Source organism: Ranitomeya imitator, chromosome 2 (genome assembly GCF_032444005.1).
Source record: "Ranitomeya imitator isolate aRanImi1 chromosome 2, aRanImi1.pri, whole genome shotgun sequence".
Taxonomy (NCBI): domain Eukaryota; kingdom Metazoa; phylum Chordata; class Amphibia; order Anura; family Dendrobatidae; genus Ranitomeya; species Ranitomeya imitator.
Genome location: NC_091283.1, coordinates 70,919,640 through 70,945,090, shown reverse-complemented (window position 1 = coordinate 70,945,090; position 25,451 = coordinate 70,919,640). Strand labels below are relative to the sequence as shown.

At 43.7% G+C, this 25,451-nt stretch overlaps 1 protein-coding gene across 4 annotated transcripts in view; it reads right to left on the bottom strand.

The window, feature by feature from the left end:
- The window catches only part of DOCK11 (dedicator of cytokinesis 11), a 421,093-nt gene that overhangs the window by 183,836 nt on the left and 211,806 nt on the right, over positions 1-25,451 (bottom strand). For all 4 annotated transcript variants that reach the window (XM_069746935.1, XM_069746933.1, XM_069746934.1 and 1 more), the window contains 3 exons: positions 20,581-20,697; positions 7,818-7,893; positions 5,134-5,237 (listed from right to left, as the gene is read on the bottom strand). In XM_069746935.1, coding sequence (XP_069603036.1) covers positions 5,134-5,237; positions 7,818-7,893; positions 20,581-20,697 — 297 coding nt within the window. The remainder of the gene's footprint in view (positions 1-5,133; positions 5,238-7,817; positions 7,894-20,580; positions 20,698-25,451) is intronic.

Here is a 25,451-nt window from a genome sequence, read left to right as displayed (position 1 = left end):
ATAGGGAAGGAGGTGACGGAATTCTTTGCTTTAAATGATGGGAGTACAGATGCTCTGACTGTTTGGGATGCAATGACAGCGTACCTGAGAGGGCTACTATTTAGAGACATTAGTAGGTGTAAGCGGAAGACGAGGGAGGCAGAGAGAACGGCGGTGGAGGAGTTGAAGGCTGCAGAGGATGAGATGGTAGTGTTGGGGACCTCCGAGGCAGAGAAAAGGTTGAGAACAGCGCAAACTCATATGGAAAAGATTCTGCTGGGAAAAGCTGAAAGGAAGCGGGAGTTTCAAAGGGTGACTTATTTTCAGGAGGGAGAAACAGTGGGACACATGCTATCGGTGGTAGCTTCTGCTCAGCGTAGTACCTCGTATGTACATTCGTTGGTTACAGATGGGGGGAGCAGGATATCTGAAACACCTGAAATTATAAAGGTCTTTGCGGACTTTTACGCGGACTTATATTCCTCCAGGGTCAATGAGTCAGTCGGAGATACGGAGACTTTCCTGGAGAGTCTGGGTCTCCCGAAATTGAGTGAGGAGGATAGGGTGAGCCTCGATGCCCCTATCACCGAGGAGGAACTGAGTCGGGCGCTGAAGTCTATGGCCAATGGGAAGGCACCTGGAGTTGATGGGTTGCCAGCCGAAATCTATAAAAGCTTGGGGGAAGTGTTGATTCCCAGATTAAAGTTAGTACTGGAGGAGGCTGGATGCCAAGGGTATCTCCCAGCATCTATGAGGGAGGCTATTATAGTGGTTATTCCGAAGGAGGACAAGGATCTGGGGAAACCTGAGTCATATCGCCCAATCTCTCTGTTAACCATCGATGTCAAGCTCTTGGCCAGGGTGTTGGCTTCCCGTCTGTCCAGTGTCATTACTAACCTTGTACATCCGGATCAGTCCGGCTTTATGCCTGACAGGTCTACAGCGGTTAATCTGCGGAGGCTGTATATGAATCTGCAGCTGAAGTCTGACAACTGTGGCCGAAGGGTCATTGCATCCTTGGATGCCCATAAGGCGTTTGACAGTGTGGAGTGGGGATATCTCTGGCGGGTGTTGAAGTGTATGGGTATTGGACCGCAATTTGTGTCGTGGATTCAACGGCTATATTCATTACCAACAGCTAGAATCAGAGTGAATGGGGAACTTTCTCAGCCTATAAAGTTGGCCAGAGGTACGAGGCAGGGTTGCCCACTGTCGCCCCTTCTGTTTGCCCTAACTGTGGAGCCACTGGCCGCCAAGATCCGACAGTCGGATGAGGTCCCTGGGTTCAGATATGGGAGTGTTGAGGAGAAGATTGCGTTATATGCAGACGACATCTTACTGTTCCTGGCGGACCCGGACGACGCCTTGAAAGGGGCCATCGAGATCATTGAAAAATTTGGAGCCTTGTCGGGACTGAGGATAAATTGGGATAAATCGGTCCTCTTTGAGGTGGATGGGGTGGAGGAGAGTGGAAGTGAGCCATTGGGAGGGGGGCGGCTTAAGGTAGCATCCCTTTTTAAATACCTGGGAATATGGATCTCGATGCCAGTTACAGAGTTTTTGTATAGGAATTTGACTCCTCTCATGGGCGTCCTTAAGGCAAAAGTAGATGCGTGGAATAAATTACACCTATCAGTGGTGGGTAGGGTTAATCTTATTAAAATGGTTCTGATGCCCAAAATACTCTACGTCCTACATAACGCGCCAGTTTGGATTCCACATGGGAAGTTCCTGCAGATTAATGCTCTTTTTCGAAGCCTGATATGGGGGAGGCATTACCCACGTATTGGCCTGGAGACGCTTCAGCGACCCAAGGAAGATGGAGGGTTGGCTTTGCCCAACCCTGAGTTATATTTTCTTGCAGCCCAGAGTCAGCATTTGAAGGGCTGGGCACGGGAGGCGTCTTCCAGTGCGGTACAACACTTGATGGAGGGGGTGACAAACCGACGACCGGTGGCGCAGTGTCTGGACGATGGCTCCTTGGGCGTATTGGGGAAATTGTATCCAACTATGTTTTTGATACATAAATTATGGACCAGACTGCGACAGATTCGGGGGGTTACGGGACTGACTAAATTTACACCGATATGGCTTAATAATAATTTGGTTGAGTTTGCGGCTCTTGGAGTGCTGACAGAGTGCAAGGCCAAAGGAATCCATTTGGTTGCTCAGATAATTCAACAACGGGTGTTAAAGTCCTTTTCGCAGCTGCAGGGGGAGTTTGGATTGAGACCGACTGGGGAGTATCAATATGCCCAGATGAAGCACGCTTTTAAAGCTCAAAACAAGGGCGATGGTATTGAGATCCAAGAGGACATAGTCCTGGAATACGTGTGTGGGGAAGGGTCCACAAGGGGAGTCATTTCCACCCTTTATAAGGACCTACTGCATGCATATTTGCTGGATTTCCCTCTAAAAGCGAGAGCTAAATGGGAAAGAGATTTAGGCCCAATGGAGAATGAAACCTGGGAGTCGGTGTTGGAGTGGGTTCCACGAGTGTCACTAAGTGAGCCGTATAGACTATCGCAGCTGTACATCTTGCACAGAGTCTATAAATCACCGGAAGTGTTGCACAGAGTGGGGTTGCGTGCTGACTCTGAATGCCCGAGATGTAGGACTGAGAATGCAGGAATATACCACATGATGTGGACATGTCCAAGACTGGTTGCTTTTTGGCTGGTGGTACTGAGCCGTGTGGAAGGGGCGTATAAATGCAGAGTGCCGAGAGATCCGATGGTGTGCCTACTGGGATATGTGGAGGAAATTAGAGTGGATAATACCTGGAAGATAGCAATAGCTAGGCTATTATATATGGCTAGGAAGGTGATAGCAAGGAACTGGATCAAGGAGGAGCCGCCTACAAGGGGTGAATTCCTGAAATATGTTAAACATGGTCTCAATTTGGAAAAGGGGGTCAACAAAAGACGTGGGAAAACAGAAATGTTTGACAAAATGTGGTCTCCGTGGCTCAAGCTGGGATGAGTGGGAATGGGAAATGGGCGAATGAAGACCTGGGGGGAAATTGCTAGAGGAATAAGCGGTCATAAGTGAGTCAAGCGGCTCAAAGAGCCATCAATACTGGTAACAAAAGTATAATTGGGAAGGAGCTGTCATGGGAGGGGGAGGTTTGGGGTTTGTTGGGATTGTTGGGGGTTTGGAAAATGAAGAAACTTTGTAATATATTGGAAAATGCATAAAATGTAATGTTCATGTTTATTTTCAATAAAAACCTATTTAAATAAAAAAAAGTATGATGGGGTGGGGGGGTGAGCACGGGAAGGGGGGGATCGGAGCATGGGGGGTGGATCGGGCACGGGGGGGTGGATCGGGCACGGGGGGGTGGATCGGAGCACGGGGGGTGGATCGGAGCACGGGGGGTGGATCGGAGTGCAGGGGGGTTGGATCAGAGCACGGGGGGTGATTGGAGCACGGGGAGGAGCGGACAAGAACACGGGGGGAGCAGAGCACAGGACGGAGGGGAGCCGGAGCAGTGTACCGGACAGATCGGTGGCTTGGGGGGGCGATCGGTGGGGTGGGGTGGGGGCACATTAGTGTTTCCAGCCATGGCTGATGATATTGCAGCATCGGCCATGGCTGGATTGTAATATTTCACCAGTTTTAATAGGTGAAATATTACAAATCGCTCTGATTGGCAGTTTCACTTTCAACAGCCAATCAGAGCGATCGTAGCCACGGGGGGGGGGGGGGGGTGAAGCCACCCCCCGTGGGCTGTACTACCACTCCCCCTGTCCCTGCAGATCGGGTGAAATGGGAGTTAACCCTTTCACCCGATCTGCAGGGACGCAATCTTTCCATGACGCCACATAGGCGTCATGGGTCGGATTGGCACTGACTTTCATGACGCCTACGTGGCGTCAAAGGACGGGAAGGGATTAAAGCACTGCTAGATCTACAGCAGAGAAAACTGTGATTGGTTCAAAATGACAGCATGCAGAGCAGCAAGTGACACATCGCTGGAATCAAGTTTTCTGCTTATACATAACTAGATTGTGGCCCGATTCTAACGCATCGGGTATTCTAGAATATGCATGTCCCCGTAGTATATGGACAATGATGATTCCAGAATTCGCGGCACACTGTGCCCGTCGCTGATTGGTCGAGGCAACCTTTATGACATCATCGTCGCCATGGCAACCATTATGACATCTACGTCGATACTGTGCCGTCGCTGAATCAGAAACGTGAGATGTCTACGTCCTTTATGACATCATCGTCGCTGTGCCCGTTGCTGATTGGTCGAGGCCTGGCGGCCTCGACCGATCAGCATCGTCGATGTGCCTGTTGCTGATTGGTTGAGGCCTGGCGGCCTCGACCAATCAGAGACGCGGGATGTCTACGTCCTTTATGACATCATCGTCGCTGTGCCCGTCGCTGATTGGTCGAGGCCTGGCGACCTCGACCAATCAGAGGCGTGGGATTTCTACGTCGATGCTGTGCCTGTCTCTGATTGGTCGAGGCCTGGCGGCCTCGACCAATCAGAGACGTGGGATTTCCAGGACAGACAGACAGACAGACAGACTGAAAAACCCTTAGACAATTATATATATAGATACCTGCTGTATGCCATCTCCTCCTCTATATACCTATGTGTCATCTCTTTTATATAGTGTATACCTGTATGTCATCTCCTCCTGTATATAGTATATACATGTCATCTCCTCCTGTATATAGTATATACCTGTAAGTCATCTCCTCCTGTACATAGTATATACCTGTGTGTCATCTGCTCCTTTATATAGTATATGCTGCTCTCAGCTTACATAGCAATCTGATATTGTCTTCAGTGCTGATGTTAAGTCAATAGCATTGCAGCCAATCAGTGAGCGCAGTGGGTGGTTGTGCCGTCTACTCGGGCAGAGTTGTTGAGCTCAGTTATTAGCAGCAGCGCTGGCAACATGACATCAGTACTGCAGAACATAAGTCACCGGGAGTAGTGACAGAGAAGTAGCACTGGATCTCAAGACGGCAAGTAAAGCACATTGTTTCGAAGAAAAAAAAGTCAGAAAACACCTATAATTCTTGACTTTTCTAATATGAAAATTACTGCAGACAATTATCAGCCTTGTCAGAAAATCAGGTGCTGAACCTAAGGAATTTTGTGGTAAAGACAGTTTTTAGTGACATAAAACCTACATTTTCTCCATTCATGGTGTGCTCCATTGTCACATCCGTGTTGATAGATACTCGTGAGTCCTCTCTCTTCATGATGCAACCATTTGAGAATGAGGAGCTGTAACCTTCAATCAGAACAAAGGACATATTATGAAATCACATTTTTACTGAAATAATTACCGTAATCCAATAAATCACTTTCAACATTTGTGCAGAACTCAAGAAGTGCTCCACCTATGGCTGTTAAAGGCAGATGGTGGCTGAATAACACAGTCATCATCTTCCAGAAAAGATGCGGACTCAGTTCCTGAGCCTGCATCAAAGTCGTTGAGCAGACATATGACTTACCAATACATCATATGTTGGAAAGGGGTTAATAGCCAAGGTATGTAAGAACATGTTTTTCTGAGTGTGGTGCTCATACTTGATACTAAACAATTTGAGATGTTTTGAAAATGTCTCCATTGCTTCATCTTTTGCACATCATTAACATGTCTATCAATTCTGTCATTTCCGTAATTCCACCGCCCCAGTATAAATATTATGTTTTAAGAAATTCACTGCAGCTTTTACAGTGGTACAACCTGACATTTTAAGTATTTGCTGAGAAGAAAAATGTTGATTTACAGCATTGTTGCATGATTTATCGCCTTGATGCTGTTATTGCTAGAAATGAAATGGTAGCTGAAAATTTACATTGTTTTTTTTCCTACTGTAAATTTCATTTAAACAAACTGAGTAAGTGGTACAATGTATCATGAATGATGTCAAAGTTTCCTAATCTAAATATTCATGACTGCCACGTTTACAATACTGTTGTTGCAGCACTTAATGATTTGTTATAGCAGTAAACAGGGACTTGCTGTATATCTGAATTAAAGGGAATTTATAACCAGAGGCTATACTTTTATGGTACAACTCGTTTAAGAAACAATTCCTTTAATGAAAACTTGCTTGTACTACTAGAGGCCTATATAAGGGCAAAGAGGAAAAGGATGGAAGGAAAACATTAAGATTTTATAAATTATTATTATTATTATCATTATTAACCAGTTTAAGACCAGGCCATTTACTCCTGTTCCTGACCAGTCACATGTTAGTTTATTTTTTTTTTACACATGTGGTTTAAAGAGCTGTAAAAAAACATTCTCAATATTCAAATAATTTTTGCACCTTTTTTTCCTGACTCATGGGGCCTCATTTTTAAGTTGTTTAATTTTTTTCTGCTCGATATTGGACAATATCGGTGAGATTATAAAAGAAAAAATGTTTTCACTGTTTTCTTTTTTATACCACTAAAATACATTTTAAATTGTATTCCTCTTTCTGTATAAAATTATTTTTATATATCGTTCATGTTTTTTTTTCTACTACCGGGACAGCTAGTAAGATAGATATGGTTGCACAGCAGAGCTGACTGTCTCTCCTAGGAACCAGCAGCTCCTGCTTCCTCCCTAAACCCAGTGATCATATGACCACTGGGTCCGGAGGATGAAGCGCCGTCAGCTGTTCCTATACTGTATTCACAGGGCTTGTTCAATACTGTATACAGTGGACGGGAATACAGACATGATAATAAACCAACTCTGCCTTCCATATGGAAGTCTGGCTGTGTTTGACAGCTGCTATACACAGCGCTTGTTCAGCACTGTAGACAGTGAACTGGAATGCAGACATGGTAATAAACCAACTCTGCCTTCCATATGGGAGTCCGGCTGTGTTTGACAGCTGCTATACACATTGCTTGTTCAGCACTGTATACAAAGAACAGGAATGCAGACATGGTAATAAACCAACTCTGCCTTCCATATGGGAGTCCGGCTGTGTTTGACAGCTGATATACCAGCACTTGTTCAGCACTGTATACAAAGAACAGGAATGCAGACATGGTAATAAACCAACTCTGCCTTCCATATGGGAGTCCGGCTGTGTTTGACAGCTGCTATACACATTGCTTGTTCAGCACTGTATACAAAGAACAGGAATGCAGACATGGTAATAAACCAACTCTGCCTTTTATATTTGGGAGTCCAGCTGTGTTTGACAGCTGATATACCAGCACTTGTTCAGCACTGTATACAAAGAACAGGAATGCAGACATGGTAATAAACCAACTCTGCCTTCCATATGGGAGTCCAGCTGCGTTTGATAGCTGCTTTCCTGCTCATGCAGGTGCACGATCTTCTGCAGATGCTCTAATATGCTGTGATGTTTTAGAAAAGTCACTATAGAGTATAATGCAGATTGCCCAGACATGTAAGGTCTATCTGTGGTCCAGAAGTAGTTAAGGCTGGGGCTTCAGACAGTTTTTGGTCTGCATGTGGCTACAATGTTTTCTCATTGGCAAAAAAGTTGTGGGAGTGATAAAGGCTATCTTGAGAGTTTCAAATGAATCAACTAACTTTTCTCCTTTTGGGGAAAAACTGATGTTTCACTTATCACAGACGTGATCTAAATACACTGCATACTGGAGATACAATTTTTTTGTTTATTTTGTTACAGAGATGATGACAGTAGTAGTGTAGTGCATTACATTGGCTGTTGCATTCTGCACTATAGGTTATTATGGATTCGGTCCCTCCTGTAAAAGTGACATTCATAAAAGTGTTCTAGAAAAACATAGCAACCCATTCCATTTTCTACTGTTACCTAAAGTAACATTTTTATGTGTTTTTTTTTATAAAAATTGACAAGTTATTACTCACCAGCGTCTTTGTCTATGATCAAACTTGATCTGTTGGAAGGAGAAGAAAAACTGCACATAAATGTGTCCCTGGACGCCTGTAATAAAATAACGTAGTGTAAGTAAGTGACGAGCATTTAATGGGAACCAGTTGGTCATTCATGCTGCCAAAACCTCAGGCAGCATAATAAACAAGCAGGCTCCCTCGTTTCTGACAGCTTTGTTTTACTCTGAAACTCTGACATAAAAAAGAAAACATACATTGCCAAATAAGCCGGGTATTAGCGTATAGAGAGAGTCCTGTCGATCAAACCAAGAAATTCTGGAAAAGCCAGAGCAATCTGCCCAGGGGACTCCTCTCCCCTTGCCAGGCTCAATATATGTGTGTATATATATATATATATATATATATATATATATATATATATATATATATATATATATACATACACAGTTAGGGCCAGAAATATTTGGACAGTGACACAATTTTCGCGAGTTGGGCTCTGCATGCCACCACATTGGATTTGAAATGAAACCTCTACAACAGAATTCAAGTGCAGATTGTAACGTTTAATTTGAAGGGTTGAACAAAAATATCTGATAGAAAATGTAGGAATTGTACACATTTCTTTACAAACACTCCACATTTTAGGAGGTCAAAAGTAATTGGACAAATAAACATAACCCAAACAAAATATTTTTATTTTCAATATTTTGTTGCAAATCCTTTGGAGGCAATCACTGCCTTAAGTCTGGAACCCATGGACATCACCAAACGCTGGGTTTCCTCCTTCTTAACCCCTTCATGACCCAGCCTATTTTGACCTTAAAGACCTTGCCGTTTTTTGCAATTCTGACCAGTGTCCATTCATGAGGTAATAACTCAGGAACGCTTCAATGGATCCTAGCGGTTCTGAGATTGTTTTTTCGTGACATATTGGGCTTCATGTTAGTGGTAAATTTAGGTCAATAAATTCTGTGTTTATTTGTGATAAAAACGGAAATTTGGCGAAAATTTTGAAAATTTCGCAATTTTCACATTTTGAATTTTTATTCTGTTAAACCAGAGAGTTATGTGACACAAAATAGTTAATAAATAACATTTCCCACACGTCTACTTTACATCAGCACAATTTTGGAAACAAAATTTTTTTTTGCTAGGAAGTTATAAGGATTAAAATTTGACCAGCGATTTCTCATTTTTACAACGAAATTTACAAAACCATTTTTTTTAGGGACCACCTCACATTTGAAGTCAGTTTGAGGGGTCTATATGGCTGAAAATACCCAAAAGTGACACCATTCTAAAAACTGCACCCCTCAAGGTGCACAAAACCACATTCAAGAAGTTTATTAACCCTTCAGGTGCTTCACAGCAGCAGAAGCAACATGGAAGGAAAAAATGAACATTTAACTTTTTAGTCACAAAAATGATTTTTCAGCAACAATTTTTTTATTTTCCCAATGGTAAAAGGAGAAACTGAACCACGTAAGTTGTTGTCCAATTTGTCCTGAGTACGCTGATACCTCATATGTGGGGTTAAACCACTGTTTGGGCGCACGACAGGGCTTGGAAGGGAAGGAGCGCCATTTGACTTTTTGAATGAAAAATTGGCTGCACTCTTTAGCGGACACCATGTCACATTTGGAGAGCCCCCGTGTGCCTAAAAATTGGAGCTCCCCCACAAGTGACCCCATTTTGGAAACTAGACGCCCCAAGGAACTTATCTAGATGCATAGTGAGCACTTTGAACCCCCAGGTGCTTCACAAATTGATCCGTAAAAATGAAAAAGTACTTTTTTTCACAAAAAAATTCTTTTAGCCTCAATTTTTTCATTTTCACATGGACAACAGGATAAAATGGATCCTAAAATTTGTTTGGCAATTTCTCCTGAGTACACCGATACTTCACATGTGGGGGTAAACCACTGTTTGGGCACATGGTAAGGCTCGGAAGGGAAGGAGCGCCATTTGACTTTTTGAATGAAAAATTATCTCCATCGTTAGCGGACACCATGTCGCGTTTGGAGAGACCCTGTGTGCTTAAACATTGGAGCTCCCCCACAAGTGACCCCATTTTGGAAACTGGACCCCCCAAGGAACTTATCTAGATGCCTAGTGAGCACTTTAAACCCTCAGGTGCTTCACAAATTGATCCGTAAAAATGAAAAAGTACTTTTTTTTCACAAAAAATTTATTTTCGCCTCAATTTTTTCATTTTCACATGGGCAATAGGATAAAATGGATCCTAAAATTTGTTGAGCAATTTCTCCCGAGTACGCCGATACCTCATATGTGGGGGTAAACCACTGTTTGGGCACACGGCAGGGCTCGGAAGGGAAGGCGCGCCTTTTAACTTTTTGAATGGAAAATTAGCTCCAATTGTTAGCGGACACCATGTCGCATTTGGAGAGCCCCTGTGTGCCTATGCAATGGAGCTCCCCCACAAGTGACCCCATTTTGGAAACTAGACCCCCCAAGGAACTTATCTAGATGCATACTGAGCACTTTAAACCCCCAGGTGCTTCACAGAAGTTTATAATGCAGAGCCATGAAAATAAAAAATAATTTTTCTTTTCTCAAAAATGATTTTTTAGCCTGGAATTTCCTATTTTGCCAATGGTAATAGGAGAAATTGGACCACAAATGTTGTTGTCCAGTTTGTCCTGAGTATGCAGATACCCCATATGTGGGGGTAAACCACTGTTTGGGCGCACGGCAGGGCTCAGAAGGGAAGGCACGCCATTTGGCTTTTTAAATGGAAAATTATCTCCAATCATTAGCGGACACCATGTCGCGTTTGGAGAGGCCCTGTGTGCCTAAACATTGGAGATCCCCCACAAATTACCCCATTTTGGAAACTAGACCCCCAAAGGAACTAATCTAGATGTGTAGTGAGCACTTTGAACCCTCAAGTGCTTCACAGAAGTTTATAACGCAGAGCCATGAATATAAAAAAAAAAAATTATTTTCTCAAAAATGAATTTTAGCCCGCAATTATTTATTTTCCCAAGGGTAACAGGAGAAATTTGACCCCAAAAGTTGTTGTCCAGTTTCTCCTGAGTACGCTGATACCCCATATGTGGGGGTAAACCACTGTTTAGGCACATGCTGGGGCTCGGAAGTGAAGTAGTGACGTTTTGAAATGCAGACTTTGATGGAATGCTCTGTGGGCGTCACGTTGCGTTTGCAGAGCCCCTGATGTGGCTAAACAGTAGAAACCCCCCACAAGTGTCCCCATTTTGGAAACTAGACCCCGAAAGGAACTTATCTAGATGTGAGGTGAGCACTTTGAACCCCCAAGTGCTTCACAGAAGTTCATAACACAGAGCAGTGAAAATAATAAATACGTTTTCTTTCCTCAAAAATAATTTTTTAGCCCAGAATTTTTTATTTTCCCAAGGGTTACAGGAGAAATTGGACCACAAAAGTTGTTGTCCAGTTTCTCCTGAGTACGCTGATACCCCATGTGTGGGGGTAAACCACTGTTTGGGCACACGTGGGGGCTCAGAAGGAAAGTAGTGACTTTTGAAATGCAGACTTTGATGGAATGGTCTGCGGGCGTCACATTGCGTTTGCAGAGCCCCTGGTGTGCCTAAACAGTAGAAACCCCCCACAAGTGACCCCATTTTGGAAACTAGACCCCCAAAGGAACTTATCTAGATGTGTGGTGAGCACTTTCAACCCCCAAGTGCTTTACAGAAGTTTATAACGCAGAGCCGTGAAAATAATAAATACGTTTTCTTTCCTTAAAAATAATTTTTTAGCCCAGAATTTTTTATTTTCCCAAGGGTTACAGGAGAAATTGGACCACAAAAGTTGTTGTCCAGTTTCTCCTGAGTACGCTGATGCCCCATGTGTGGGGGTAAACCACTGTTTGGGCACACGTGGGGGCTCAGAAGGGAAGTAGTGACTTTTGAAATGCAGACTTTGATGGAATGGTCTGCGGGCGTCACGTTGCGTTTGCAGAGCCCCTGGTGTGCCTAAACAGTAGAAACCCCCCACAAGTGACCCCATTTTGGAAACTAGACCCCCCAAGGAACTTATCTAGATATGTGGTGAGCACTTTGAACCCCCAAGTGCTTCACAGACGTTTACAACGCAGAGCCGTGAAAATAAAAAATCATTTTTCTTTCCTCAAAAATGATGTTTTAGCAAGCAATTTTTTATTTTCTCAAGGGTAACAGGAGAAATTGGACCCCAGTAATTGTTGCGCAGTTTGTCCTGAGTATGCTGGTACCCCATATGTGGGGGTAAACCACTGTTTGGGCACACGTCGGGGTTCGGAAGTGAGGGAGCACCATTTGAATTTTTGAATACAAGATTGGCTGGAATCAATGGTGGCGCCATGTTGCGTTTGGAGACCCCCTGAAGTGCCTAAACAGTGGAAACCCCTCAATTCTACCTCCAACACACCCCTAACCCTTATCCCAACTGTAGCCGTAACCCTAATCACAACCCTAACCCCAACACACCCCTAACCACAACCCTAACCCCAACACACCCCTAACCCTAACCACAACCCTAATTCCAACCCAACCCTAAGGCTATGTGCCAACGTTGCGGATTCGTATGAGATTTTTCAGCACCATTTTTGAAAAATCCGCGAGTAAAAGGCACTGCGTTTTACCTGTGGATTTACCGTGGATTTCCAGTGTTTTTTGTGCGGATTTCACCTGTGGATTCCTATTGAGGAACAGGTGTAAAACGCTGCGGAATCCGCACAAAGAATTGGCATGCTGCGGAAAATACAACGCAGCGTTCCCGCGCGGTATTTTCTGCACCATGGGCACAGCGGATTTGGTTTTCCATATGTTTACATGGTACTGTAAACCTGATGGAACACTGCTGCGGATCCTCAGCGGCCAATCCGCAGTGTGGGCACATAGCCTAATTCTAAAGGTATGTGCACACGCTGCAGAAAATGTTGCGGATCCGCAGCAGTTTCCCATGAGTTTACAGTTCAATGTGAAGCTATGGGAACCAAAAATCGCTGTACACATGCTGCGGAAAAACTGCACGGAAACGCAGCGGTTTACATTCCACAGCATGTCACTTCTTTCTGCGGATTCCGCAGCGGTTTTACAACTGCTCCAATAGAAAATCGCAGTTGTGAAACCGCAGTGAAATGCGGTAAATCCACGATAAATCGGCAGCGGTTTAGCACTGTGGATTTTTCAAATCCGCTGCGGAAAAATCCGCATAGGACCAGAATACGTGTGCACATACCGAAACCCTAACCCTACCCTTAACCCTAGCCCTAACCCTAACCCTACCCCTAACCCTAACCCTAGCCCTAACCCTAGTTCTTACCCCAACCTTAGTGAAAAAAAAAAAAATTCTTTATTTTTTTTATTGTCCCTATCTATGGGGGTGACAAAGGGGGGGGTCATTTACTATTTTTTTTATTTTGATCACTGAGATAGGTTATATCTCAGTGATCAAAATTCACTCTGGAACGAATCTGCCGGCCGGCAGATTCGGCGGGAGCACTGCACATGCGCCCGCCATTTTGGAAGATGGCGGCGCCCAGGAAAGAAGACGGACGGACCTCGGGCGGCTAGGTAAGTATAAGGGGGGGAGATCAGGGCACGGGGGGGGCGTCGGAGCACGGGGGGGTGGATCGGAGCATGGGGGGGGTGGATCGGAACACGGGAGGGAGGATTGGAGCACGGGGGAGGATTGGAGCACGGGGTGAGGGATCGCTGTGCGGGGGGGGTGGATCGGAGCACGGGGGGGGGTCGCTGTGTGCGGGGGGGATCGGAGTGCGGGGGGGTTTGATTGGAGCGCGGGGGGTGTGATTGGTGCACGGGGGAAGCGGACAGGAGGACGGGGGAGCGGAGCACAGGACGGAGGGGAGCGGACCACAGATCGGGGGGCTGGGGGGGCGATCGGAGGGGTGGGGTGGGTGCACATAAGTGTTTCCAGCCATGGCCGATGATATTGCAGCATCGGCCATGGCTGGATTGTAATATTTCACCAGTTTTTTAGGTGAAATATTACAAATCGCTCTGATTGGCAGTTTCACTTTCAACAGCCAATCAGAGCGATCGTAGCCACGAGGGGGTGAAGCCACCCCCCCTGGGCTAAACTACCACTCCCCCTGTCCCTGCAGATCGGGTGAAATGGGAGTTAACCCTTTCACCCGGCCTGCAGGGACGCGATCTTTCCATGACGCATATGCTGCGTCATGGGTCGGAATGGCACCGACTTTCATGACGCAGCGTATGCGTCAAAGGTCGGGAAGGGGTTAATGCTTTGCCAGGCCTTTACAGCCGCAGCCTTCAGGTCTTGCTTGTTTGTGGGTCTTTCCGTCTTAAGTCTGGATTTGAGCAAGTGAAATGCATGCTCAATTGGGTTTAGATCTGGAGATTGACTTGGCCATTGCAGAATGTTCCACTTTTTGGCACTCATGAACTCCTGGGTAGCTTTGGCTGTATGCTTGGGGTCATTGTCCATCTGCACTATGAAGCGCCGTCCAATCAACTTTGCAGCATTTGGCTGAATCTGGGCTGAAAGTATATCCCGGTACACTTCAGAATTCATCCGGCTACTCTTGTCTGCTCTTATGTCATCAATAAACACAAGTGACCCAGTGCCATTGAAAGCCATGCATGCCCATGCCATCACGTTGCCTCCACCATGTTTTACAGAGGATGTGGTGTGCCTTGGATCATGTGCCGTTCCCTTTCTTCTCCAAACTTTTTTCTTCCCATCATTCTGGTACAGGTTGATCATTGTCTCATCTGTCCATAGAATACTTTTCCAGAACTGAGCTGGCTTCTTGAGGTGTTTTTCTGCAAATTTAACTCTGGCCTGTCTATTTTTGGTATTGATGAATGGTTTGCATCTAGATGTGAACCCTTTGTATTTACGGTCATGGAGTCTTCTCTTTACTGTTGACTTAGAGACAGATACACCTACTTCACTGAGAGTGTTCTGGACTTCAGTTGATGTTGTGAACGGGTTCTTCTTCACCAAATTAAGTATGCGGCGATCATCCACCACTGTTGTCATCCGTGGACGCCCAGGCCTTTTTGAGTTCCCAAGCTCACCAGTCAATTCCTTTTTTCTCAGAATGTACCCAACTGTTGATTTTGCTACTCCAAGCATGTCTGCTATCTCTCTGATGGATTTTTTCTTTTTTTTCAGCCTCAGGATTGAGAGTTCCTTTGACCGCATGTTGTCTGCTCACAGCAACAGCTTCCAAATGCAAAACCACACACCTGGAATCCACCCCTGACCTTTTAACTACTTCATTGATTACAGGTTAACGAGGGAGACGCCTTCAGAGTTAATTGCAGCCCTTAGAGTCCATTGTCCAATTACTTTTGGTCCCTTGAAAAAGAGGACGCTATGCATTACAGAGCTATGATTCCTAAACCCTTTCTCCGATTTGGATGTGGAAACTATCATATTGCAGCTGGGAGTGTGCACTTTCAGCCCATATTATATATATAATTGTATTTCTGAACATGTTTTTGTAAACAGCTAAAATAACAAAACTTGTGTCACTGTCCAAATATTTCTGGCCCTAACTGTATATATATATATATATATATATACATACACATACATAGCAAAAAGTGAGAGTGGAGCGCCCCCGTGGGCCGTGGGGTACTCGGATCCGGGCCCTTCTTCCGTACTTGGTGGGGATGTCACGGTGGCTGACCCGGTCCGTGGCCCTAGGGGACGTCCGTTGATGAAATGGTGAGGGAAAGGTCTCTAAAGGGATAATGTTCGTGACGCCACCTGTGGTATTCGGTCAGGGTGACCAACACTGCTTAGGGGTCCGCTGGGGTGATGTTATGGCAGCTAGATGGTTTACCTTCCCACAGGTGAAGTATGTCCCCAGGGCTTCCCAGTGAGTGGATGATGAATGGTCGATGTTGCAAGGCGCAGTGAATAACGAGGACACAAGGTTGCAGTCTCTTTACCTTTACTGAAGGCTTCAGCATCCACAGTCCAGGGTAGGGACCATAGGGTAGGCAGAGTCTGACCGGTCTGAAGGCAAATCCAGAGTCCTCTTATCCAGGTGGAAATCAGTAGCCTTCCCCTAGCGCACAGTAATACAGTAGGTCCCTACTTGCATAAGCTCCAATAAGGTCCTCACTGTTGTTACTCCTCTCACTGTTCCCCGTGGTCGGATAGAACAAAACACGTATGACCGGTGGCCTGAGGCTTTTTATAGGGACCCTAGAGACGCCCCGGCCCCACAAGTTGCCACCGTGCCTCCTGTGTAAAATGGTCAGGTAGCTAACGTGGAATTAACTGTCCTGACAGTCTCTGGAGTAACGGCATAGAGCTCTTTACTCCCTCGGTGTTCTGGCTACCGGTCCTGCGCTTCAGAAAGAGGCAGCCTGCCTCTAGCTGGTCTCCCTCTGATGTTTCACTCCTGTTGCTATGACTTCGTTGCTCACTCACTGCAACACACTTCCTTTCGTGTCCTTTCCTAGGATGCTGCCGCATGGGATGCAGGCGCAGCGCCGTGTACCCTCATCCTCCTTAGACCGCAGTCTGGATCTGACTGGAGATCACTCCAGCCAGCTCGACCTGGAGACCTTTCCGTGTCGGTCCCCAGCCAGGAACTCTCTAACTTCCCTCCAACTACCAGTTTTACCCAAGTGTGAGGAGTGGCCTAATAGATAGAACCTTTAGCTCCCCCTGGTGGCTGGAGTGTAAAGTGTATGTAATGGTTGTGATGCCTGGACAGAAGATCTCCTTCATTGCCTTCAGACGTAACATCACTCTGGTGGAAGAATAACATTACTGCAACGAACCAGGACTCTGGGGCACTGCAAGAGCAGCACAGAAAAAACAAATTCTGGGTGCAAAGCCCCTCGGGCATGTACTAAACCTTATAATGAGAGTCCAAGAAGTCAAAGGCAGCACACCATTGCAAATGAGTTCAAAAAGTGTTCAAGTTTAATAGCCCATCATGGCGACGTTTCAGTTCATGGAGAGCCTTTCTCAATATATATATATATATATATATATATATATATATATATATATATATATATATATATATAGATACATACATACAAGCCTCAGTGTTTCAAAGTAAAATATCAATTACGGGATTACTGTAGAGAATGGTTTCTCTGTACTTCATGCTGCCCACGATTCCCTTTAAATGAATTAAGCGTTTAATACATGAAAATGTCATTGTGTCCATATTTAGTTGTATGATAAAATAGAAAGATGTCAGATTGATATTGATAGTAAAAAAAAAGAGGAAAAAAAAGGAGATATGTGCTCCTAGTTGCACTAAACACCAAAATGGAAGGTTTAGGTGTAGTTTTCACTAGAGCACTGGCTTCCAGGGTCAGCTACCCAGAGTACCAAGTCACACCTTACTGACATAAGAATATTTTTGTCTAGTTTCTATTACACCTTAGTATTTTTGACTGTGGAGTGCACTGTTCTAGTCTTTAAAAATAAAAATACATATGGTATGTCAGAAGCAATAAATGCTTTTTGACATGCCATATAAAACAGCTGTTAACATTTACACCAAAGATACTATAAAATCTTCAAAAGCCTTGAAAAATGTCCACATTTTGGACCGAAATGTCGCACATGGGCAATTAAACCGCACATGAATCTTTCCCTACTGGTGTGCGGCTGAAAAGCGAAGATGAAGGAGTTCACCTAGAGACATCACTGGTGAGTCAGTGTATTACATGTACACGCACACTGTATTACCTGTACAACTGACACTATATACAGAGCTCCTGTGTATAATGTCACCGGTGATCACTGTATATTACCTGTACACTGACACTATACACAGAGCTCCTGTGTATATTGTCACCAGTGATCACTGTATTACCTGTACACTGACACTGTATACTAAGTGCAGATCTCCTTTGTTTAATGTCACATATGGTGATATTAGTATTGTGTTTTTCTATTTATGATCAGTATTATAGTATTCAACTGTGGTGGTAATATGTGGTCCGGCCATGGTGTGGCGGTATTTGTCCCTTGGATGTGGTATTATTTGGTCGCTATGTGATGGTAATATGTGGTCCGGCCATGGTGTTGCAGTATTTGTTCCTTGTATGTGGTATTATTCAGTCACTATGCGGTAGTAATATGTGGTCCGGCCATGGGGTGGTGGTATTTGTCCCCTGTATGTGGTATTATTCGGTCGCTATTTGTGTTAATATGTGGTCTGGTCACGCAAGGCGGTATTTGTTCCTTGTATGTGATATCAATGGTCATTATAAAAATTGAAAAATAAATAAAAATATACCTAAAGAGTATTGAATATTTTAACAAATGTTTAATAAGTTTCAGTAGAGTAGAGCATGGCTAGAGGAGTACAACTTGTTGTGGTGGCGGATTAAAAAATCTTTTGTCCAAAACAAAAGCTTCTATGTATGTGATCTGGTGATGGGACCTGTTAATGTGTGACTGGTGAGGATGTGGTGCAGGAGTTGAGTTTTTCCAAGAATGGACGGTGGGACTGTGGATGGTTTGAGGGGTGGAGGCGGATCTGTGGTGGAGCTGGGCGGCGTCTCAAAGGGGCCCTGAAAATTTTACCATTATGGGGCCCCTAAATTCGTAGTGGAAGCCCTAATAGTACCACTTTACAAATAGTGCAATCTCAACTTGAATAGGCAGTTCAGTTCTGGGCGTTAGTTCATAGAAAGGATGCCCTGGAGTTAGAAAAGGTACAGAGAAGAGCCACAAAACTAATCAGAGACATAGTTATGAAGAAAAACTAATTATATATATTTAGTCTTCAGAAGAAAAGTATAAGGGTGGCCATGGTTAACAAGTACATAAATGGCCCATACAAAAAGTATGGTCAAACATCGTTTTTCTTGTAAATCCCCCTTAAAAGTCAATGGAGAATTTCCGCTGTCCGGAGTAAGAAAGGTTCAATCTCCAGAGGAGAAAAGCTTCTTTATCATAAACATTATTAATTTGTGGAATAGTCTACCTCAAAAGCTGGTCACAGCAGGAAACATTGATTGTTTCAAAAAATACTTGGATGCTTTTTTTTTTTTTTAGAAGAAAATAACATAGATGGTTATACATATTAAATGACCAGCAGCTTTCTCACACGAATCTCCTATACACAGGACTGCTTGTTCAGCCAAATGCTCCTGTGTTCTCTATGATGTCAAAGAGAATAAAAGGCAGTCCGAAATCAGACATGCCGGATAGGGATGAGCGGACCCGTGGAAGTTCAGGTTCGGATACCCGATCCGAACTTTATTCCAAACTTAGAATCGGGTACCAGAACTGTACTTGAACCAAAACCCCATTTTTTTCTCTCTCTCTCGTGTCCATGTTCGGCATTTAGTGCTAGACAGTAACTGTCTGGTGCAAATGCCAAATGTTAAAGTTCGGGTTCTCTCATCTCTAATGCCAAATCCTAAACTCCCCAACAACCAACTGTCCGCAGCTCCCATACACCATACATAGTAGTTTGTCAGCTGAACCTATTGACATCGGTGAATTTGATGAACATTTGTTTATTTTTAACAGTATTATCTATATAACTATTGTTCTAATGGGTCATTGTGCTATTCATTAAGTTAATGTATGACACATGCGCAAAAAAACAAATTGATATGTAACTGAGCCCTTACATTGTAAGAGTGCGGCCATATTCTGTTTTGTATTAACTGGAGCTAAATGACCAATTTGACTGCTCCATGTAAATGCACTCTTAGAACTGTATTTAGAAACACTGTTAAAATAACTATCTCATATGTCTTAAGGTACCGTCACACTAAGCGACGCTGCAGCGATACCGACAACGATCCGGATCGCTGCAGCGTCGCTGTTTGGTCGCTGGAGAGCTGTCACACAGACCGCTCTCCAGCGACCAACGATGCCGGTAACCAGGGTAAACATCGGGTTACTAAGCGCAGGGCCGCGCTTAGTAACCCGATGGTTTACCCTGGTTACCATCTTTAAAGTAAAAAAACAAACAGTACATACTTACCTACCGATGTCTGTCCTCGGCGCTCTGCTTCTCTGGTCTGGCTGTGAGCACAGCGGCCGGAAAGCAGAGCGGTGACGTCACCGCTCTGCTTTCCGGCTGCCCGGCGCTCACAGCCAGACCAGAGAAGCAGAGCACCGAGGACAGACAGCGGTAGGTAAGTATGTAGTGTTTGTTTTTTTACTTTAACAATGGTAACCAGGGTAAACATCGGGTTACTAAGCGCGGCCCTGCGCTTAGTAACCCGATGTTTACCCTGGTTACCAGCGAAGACATCGCTGAATCGGTGTCACACACACCGATTCAGCGATGTCAGCGGGAGAGCCAGCGACGAAATAAAGTTCTGGCCTTTCTTCCCCGACCAGCGACATCACAGCAGGGGCCTGATCGCTGCTGTGTGTCACACTGGACGATATCGCTAGCCAGGACGCTGCAACGTCACGGATCACTAGCGATATCGTCTAGTGTAACAGTACCTTTACAGAGAATGTAGTTTACTAATGATAAACTTTGTTTTTTTATGCTTTATAGTAGGCACTCTCAAAACAGCTTATCTTCTCTTTCCCGCCAGACTAAGTAATACAGTATGTTTCCTTATCTATTTAATTCCTTTTACTTTACATTGTTCACAGATTGCAGTCCTGCAATTTTTAAGACAAACTGCGGGTGTTGGCACGTTGGAACCGTTAGCATTTTGTTTAGTGTCTTAGTTTATACAATATGATGTATAATATCATAATAAGAAATTACTCTATGATTCTGTTATTCCAAGATGTTAATAATATGATATACAATTTATGGGTAGGAAAAAACACTTACCGAGGTGGATATAGCAGTGCAGTTATACAGTGTATCTTTGCTAGCAAACCGGGAGACATTTTCTAGCAACATTCCCACCAAGGGAAGATAAAGCTGGGCTATTTTTGCTTGCTGGTTCTGCCAAACAGACATAAATAAGTGACATAATAATTACTTTGATATAATCATTCTGATGTTTAAATAATATACATGCCTAGATGTAATCAAATTCTAAAGGAAGGATTGGCACTACTGCTCATGAAGTAGACGTAACTGAAGAAAGATAACCAAAGGATAATGGACAACTGAGCTAAATCAACAAATAATTTTTATTCACAAAATAAAAAAGAAAGTAATAAATACAATCATTACAGAAACAATTAAAAACAGGAGACGACACCATAGTGCCACATCCATGCAGGAAAAGCATATCCCTCATATAGGAATAGTCCATCCATAATGCTAGACAACTTAATCAAAGAAATATACGTTGAATATAAATGTTGGTATTTCAAAGCTGGACCGTGGCTGGACCACGGTGAGTCATTGGACGTGGTATATCTCGATTTTTCCAAAGCGTTTGATACCGTGCCGCACAAGAGGTTGGTACACAAAATGAGAATGCTTGGTCTGGGGGGAAATGTGTGTAAATGGGTTAGTAACTGGCTTAGTGATAGAAAGCAGAGGGTGGTTATGAATGGTATAGTCTCTAACTGGGTCGCTGTGACCAGTGGGGTACCGCAGGGGTCAGTATTGGGACCTGTTCTCTTCAACATATTCATTAATGATCTGGTAGAAGGTTTACACAGTAAAATATCGATATTTGCAGATGATACAAAACTATGTAAAGCAGTTAATACAAGAGAAGATAGTATTCTGCTACAGATGGATCTGGATAAGTTGGAAACTTGGGCTGAAAGGTGGCAGATGAGGTTTAACAATGATAAATGTAAGGTTATACACATGGGAAGAAGGAATCAATGTCACCATTACACACTGAACGGGAAACCACTGGGTAAATCTGACAGGGAGAAGGACTTGGGGATCCTAGTTAATGATAAACTTACCTGGAGCAGCCAGTGCCAGGCAGCAGCTGCCAAGGCAAACAGGATCATGGGGTGCATTAAAAGAGGTCTGGATACACATGATGAGAGCATTATACTGCCTCTGTACAAATCCCTAGTTAGACCGCACATGTAGTACTGTGTCCAGTTTTGGGCACCGGTGCTCAGGAAGGATATAATGGAACTAGAGAGAGTACAAAGGAGGGCAACAAAATTAATAAAGGGGATGGGAGAACTACAATACCCAGATAGATTAGGGAAATTAGGATTATTTAGTCTAGAAAAAAGACGACTGAGGGGCGATCTAATAACCATGTATAAGTATATAAGGGGACAATACAAATATCTCGCTGAGGATCTGTTTATACCAAGGAAGGTGACGGGCACAAGGGGGCATTCTTTGCGTCTGGAGGAGAGAAGGTTTTTCCACCAACATAGAAGAGGATTCTTTACTGTTAGGGCAGTGAGAATCTGGAATTGCTTGCCTGAGGAGGTGGTGATGGCGAACTCAGTCGAGGGGTTCAAGAGAGGCCTGGATGTCTTCCTGGAGCAGAACAATATTGTATCATACAATTAGGTTCTGTAGAAGGACGTAGATCTGGGGATTTATTATGATGGAATATAGGCTGAACTGGATGGACAAATGTCTTTTTTCGGCCTTACTAACTATGTTACTATGTTACTATGTAAAGTAGGCAATGTTGAGAGTAGTATTCCGAGGAAAGTTTTAAAGAAATATATATAGTCACAGTGACACAATACTATTCAGTATACAGATACAACCAATAAAAGAAACCTACATAGGTGGAATACTCACAATGTAACACTACATTCTTAATATAAGGTGCCTAGTGCCATAGTGCAAATATTAATCTAATATATAAAGCTGAATGTGTGTGTGTATGTGTGTGTGTGTATGTATGTATGTATGTATGTCCGGGATTGGCATCTGCACCGTCGCAGCTACAGCCACAAAATTTTGCACAGTCACACGTCTGGACCCCGAGAGCGTCATAGGCTATGTTGTGAGGCGAAATTTTAACCCCGCGCGTTCCAATTCATCAAACAATTTTGCCCCTATCTACATAATGGGGAAAAAAGTGAAAGGAAAAGTGTTGGAGGCGTCGCAGCTACAGACACAAAATTTTGCACAGTCACACGTCTGGACCCTGAGAGCGTCATAGGCTATGTTGTGAGGTGAAATTTTAACCCCGCGCTTTCCAATTCACCAAACAATTTTGCCCCTATCTACATAATGGGGAAAAAGTGAAAGGAAAAGTGTTGGAGGCAAATTGACAGCTGCCAGATGTAAACAAGGGGGACTTAAAGAGTGGGAGCGATGGCGCCAAAGAGTATATACCGTACAGTTGCTAAGGTGGGGCCCCGACATGGGATACTCACCACACACGGGGATATGAACACACACAAAATGCGCCACACACTACCACGTGCATGAACACATATTACCCTCAGCACACATTTCACCACACATACACAAACCTCGCCACATAAAAGTCGAAACACAAAAGTCGCCGCTCAAAACTCGCCACGCGCAGAACTCGCCACATGCAAAAACTAGGCTCACGCAAAACTCGCCACGAGTGCAAAACTCACCTCATGGAAGACTCGCCACACGCAAAACTTGCACACGCGGAAAAATTGCCACATGCACAAAAGTTGCAACACATGCAAAAGTTGCCTCACACAAAACTTGCACATACTCAAAAGGCACCACACATAAAACTCGCCACGTGCAAAACTCGCCATGCGCAAAACTTGCTGCACACAACTTGCTAACACTAACCTGTCACATGCAACTCGACACACAAAAAGTTGCTACACGCATGTTGCCACATGCAACTCAACACACACAACTTGACAAACGAAACTCACCCTAAAACACACACAAGTCTGGTATCCTTCAAAAATAAAAATCTGATTAATAAGCAGACAAACTATAAGAGCAACAAATGTACCATATAGGAAATACGGCAGCTGTCAGTCATATGACCTGTCTATTATGTGTATGTGTGAGCTAATATATACTGCCAGGGGGAGGGCTTCCTGTTGGCTGGGGATTTATCAATTTAGCTTACAAATACTGAGGTAAAAATACAGAGCAAATAACGTGTGAACGAGGTCTAATACAGGAGGAGATGACACACAGGTATATACTATATACAGGGGAGATGACACACAGATATATACTATATACAGGAGAGATGACACACAGGTATATACCATATAGAGGAGGAGATGACATACAGGTACATATATATACAGGAGGAGATGACATACAGGTATATACTATATACAAGAGGAGATGACACACAGGTATATACTATATACAGGAGCAGATGACCTACAGGTATATACTATATACAGGAGGAGATGACATGCAGGTATATGCTATATATAGAAGATGACATACAGGTATATACTATATACAGGAGGAGATGACACAGATAAATACTATATACAGGGGAGATGACACACAGGTATATACTATATACAGGAGCAGATGACCTACAGGTATATACTACTATATACAGGAGGAGATGACACAGATAAATACTATATACAGGGGAGATGACACACAGGTATATACTATATACAGGAGGAGATGACATACAGATATATACTATATATAGAAGGAGATGACATACAGGTATATACTATATATAAGAGATGACATACAGGTATATACTATATACAGGGGAGATGACACACAGCAGGTATATACTATATACAGGGGAGATGACATACAGGTATATACTATATACAGGAGATGACATACAGGTGTATAATACATATAAGGGAGATGACAAACATGTATAGTGTGAGGTGAAAATGAAAAGGTGTGAGTACAAAATGAGAGGAGTGAGGGAAAATAGTGGAGTGATCAGAAAATGACAGATGTGAGGTCGAAATGACAAGTGTTAGGGGGGAATGAGAGGAGTGAGGGAGAAAATGAGAGGTGTGAGGGAGAAAATGAGAGATGTGAGGGGGAAAATGAAAGATGCGATTGGGAAAATGAGAGGCGTGATGGGAAAATAAGAGACGTGAGGTGCTATAACTAACCACAGATATTTACTATGCCCAGGCAACGCCGGGCTCTTCAGCTAGTAATATATATAAATATGGATGTATATATAGGTATCCAAGTGAAGAGTTCAATCATAAATCACACATGAAAAAAACTTTACTGCATAAAGATAGGGCATATCCATAAATGGTACGCCCCCCGAAGAACCAAAGTGCGGAACGCGCGTTGGGGCTTCTCCATCCCACATCCTTAGCAGGTTGGTTTATCCACATCACTGTCTGATGTATATCGTTTATCATTTATGGATATGCCCTATCTTTATGCAGTAAAGTTTTTCATGTGTGATTTATGATTGAACTCTTCACTTGGATGCCTTTATATACATACATATTTAGATATATTATTAATATTTGCACTACGGCACTAGGCACCTTATATTAAGAACTAGCTGAAGAGCCCGGCGTTGCCTGGCCATAGTAAATATCTGTGGTTAGTTATAGCACCTCACTTCTCTTATTTTCCTATCACGCCTCTCATTTCCCCCTCACATCTTTCATTTTCCCCCTCACATCTCTCATTCTCTCCCTTACACTTCTCATTTCTCATTTTCCCCCTCACTCCTCTTATTTTCCCCCTCACTCCTCTCAAACCCCCTCACTCCTCTCATTCCCCCCTAACACTTGTCATTTCGACCTCACATCTGTCATTTTCCGATCACTCCACTATTTTCCCTCACTCCTCTCATTTTGCACTCACACCTTTTCATTTTCACCTCACACCTC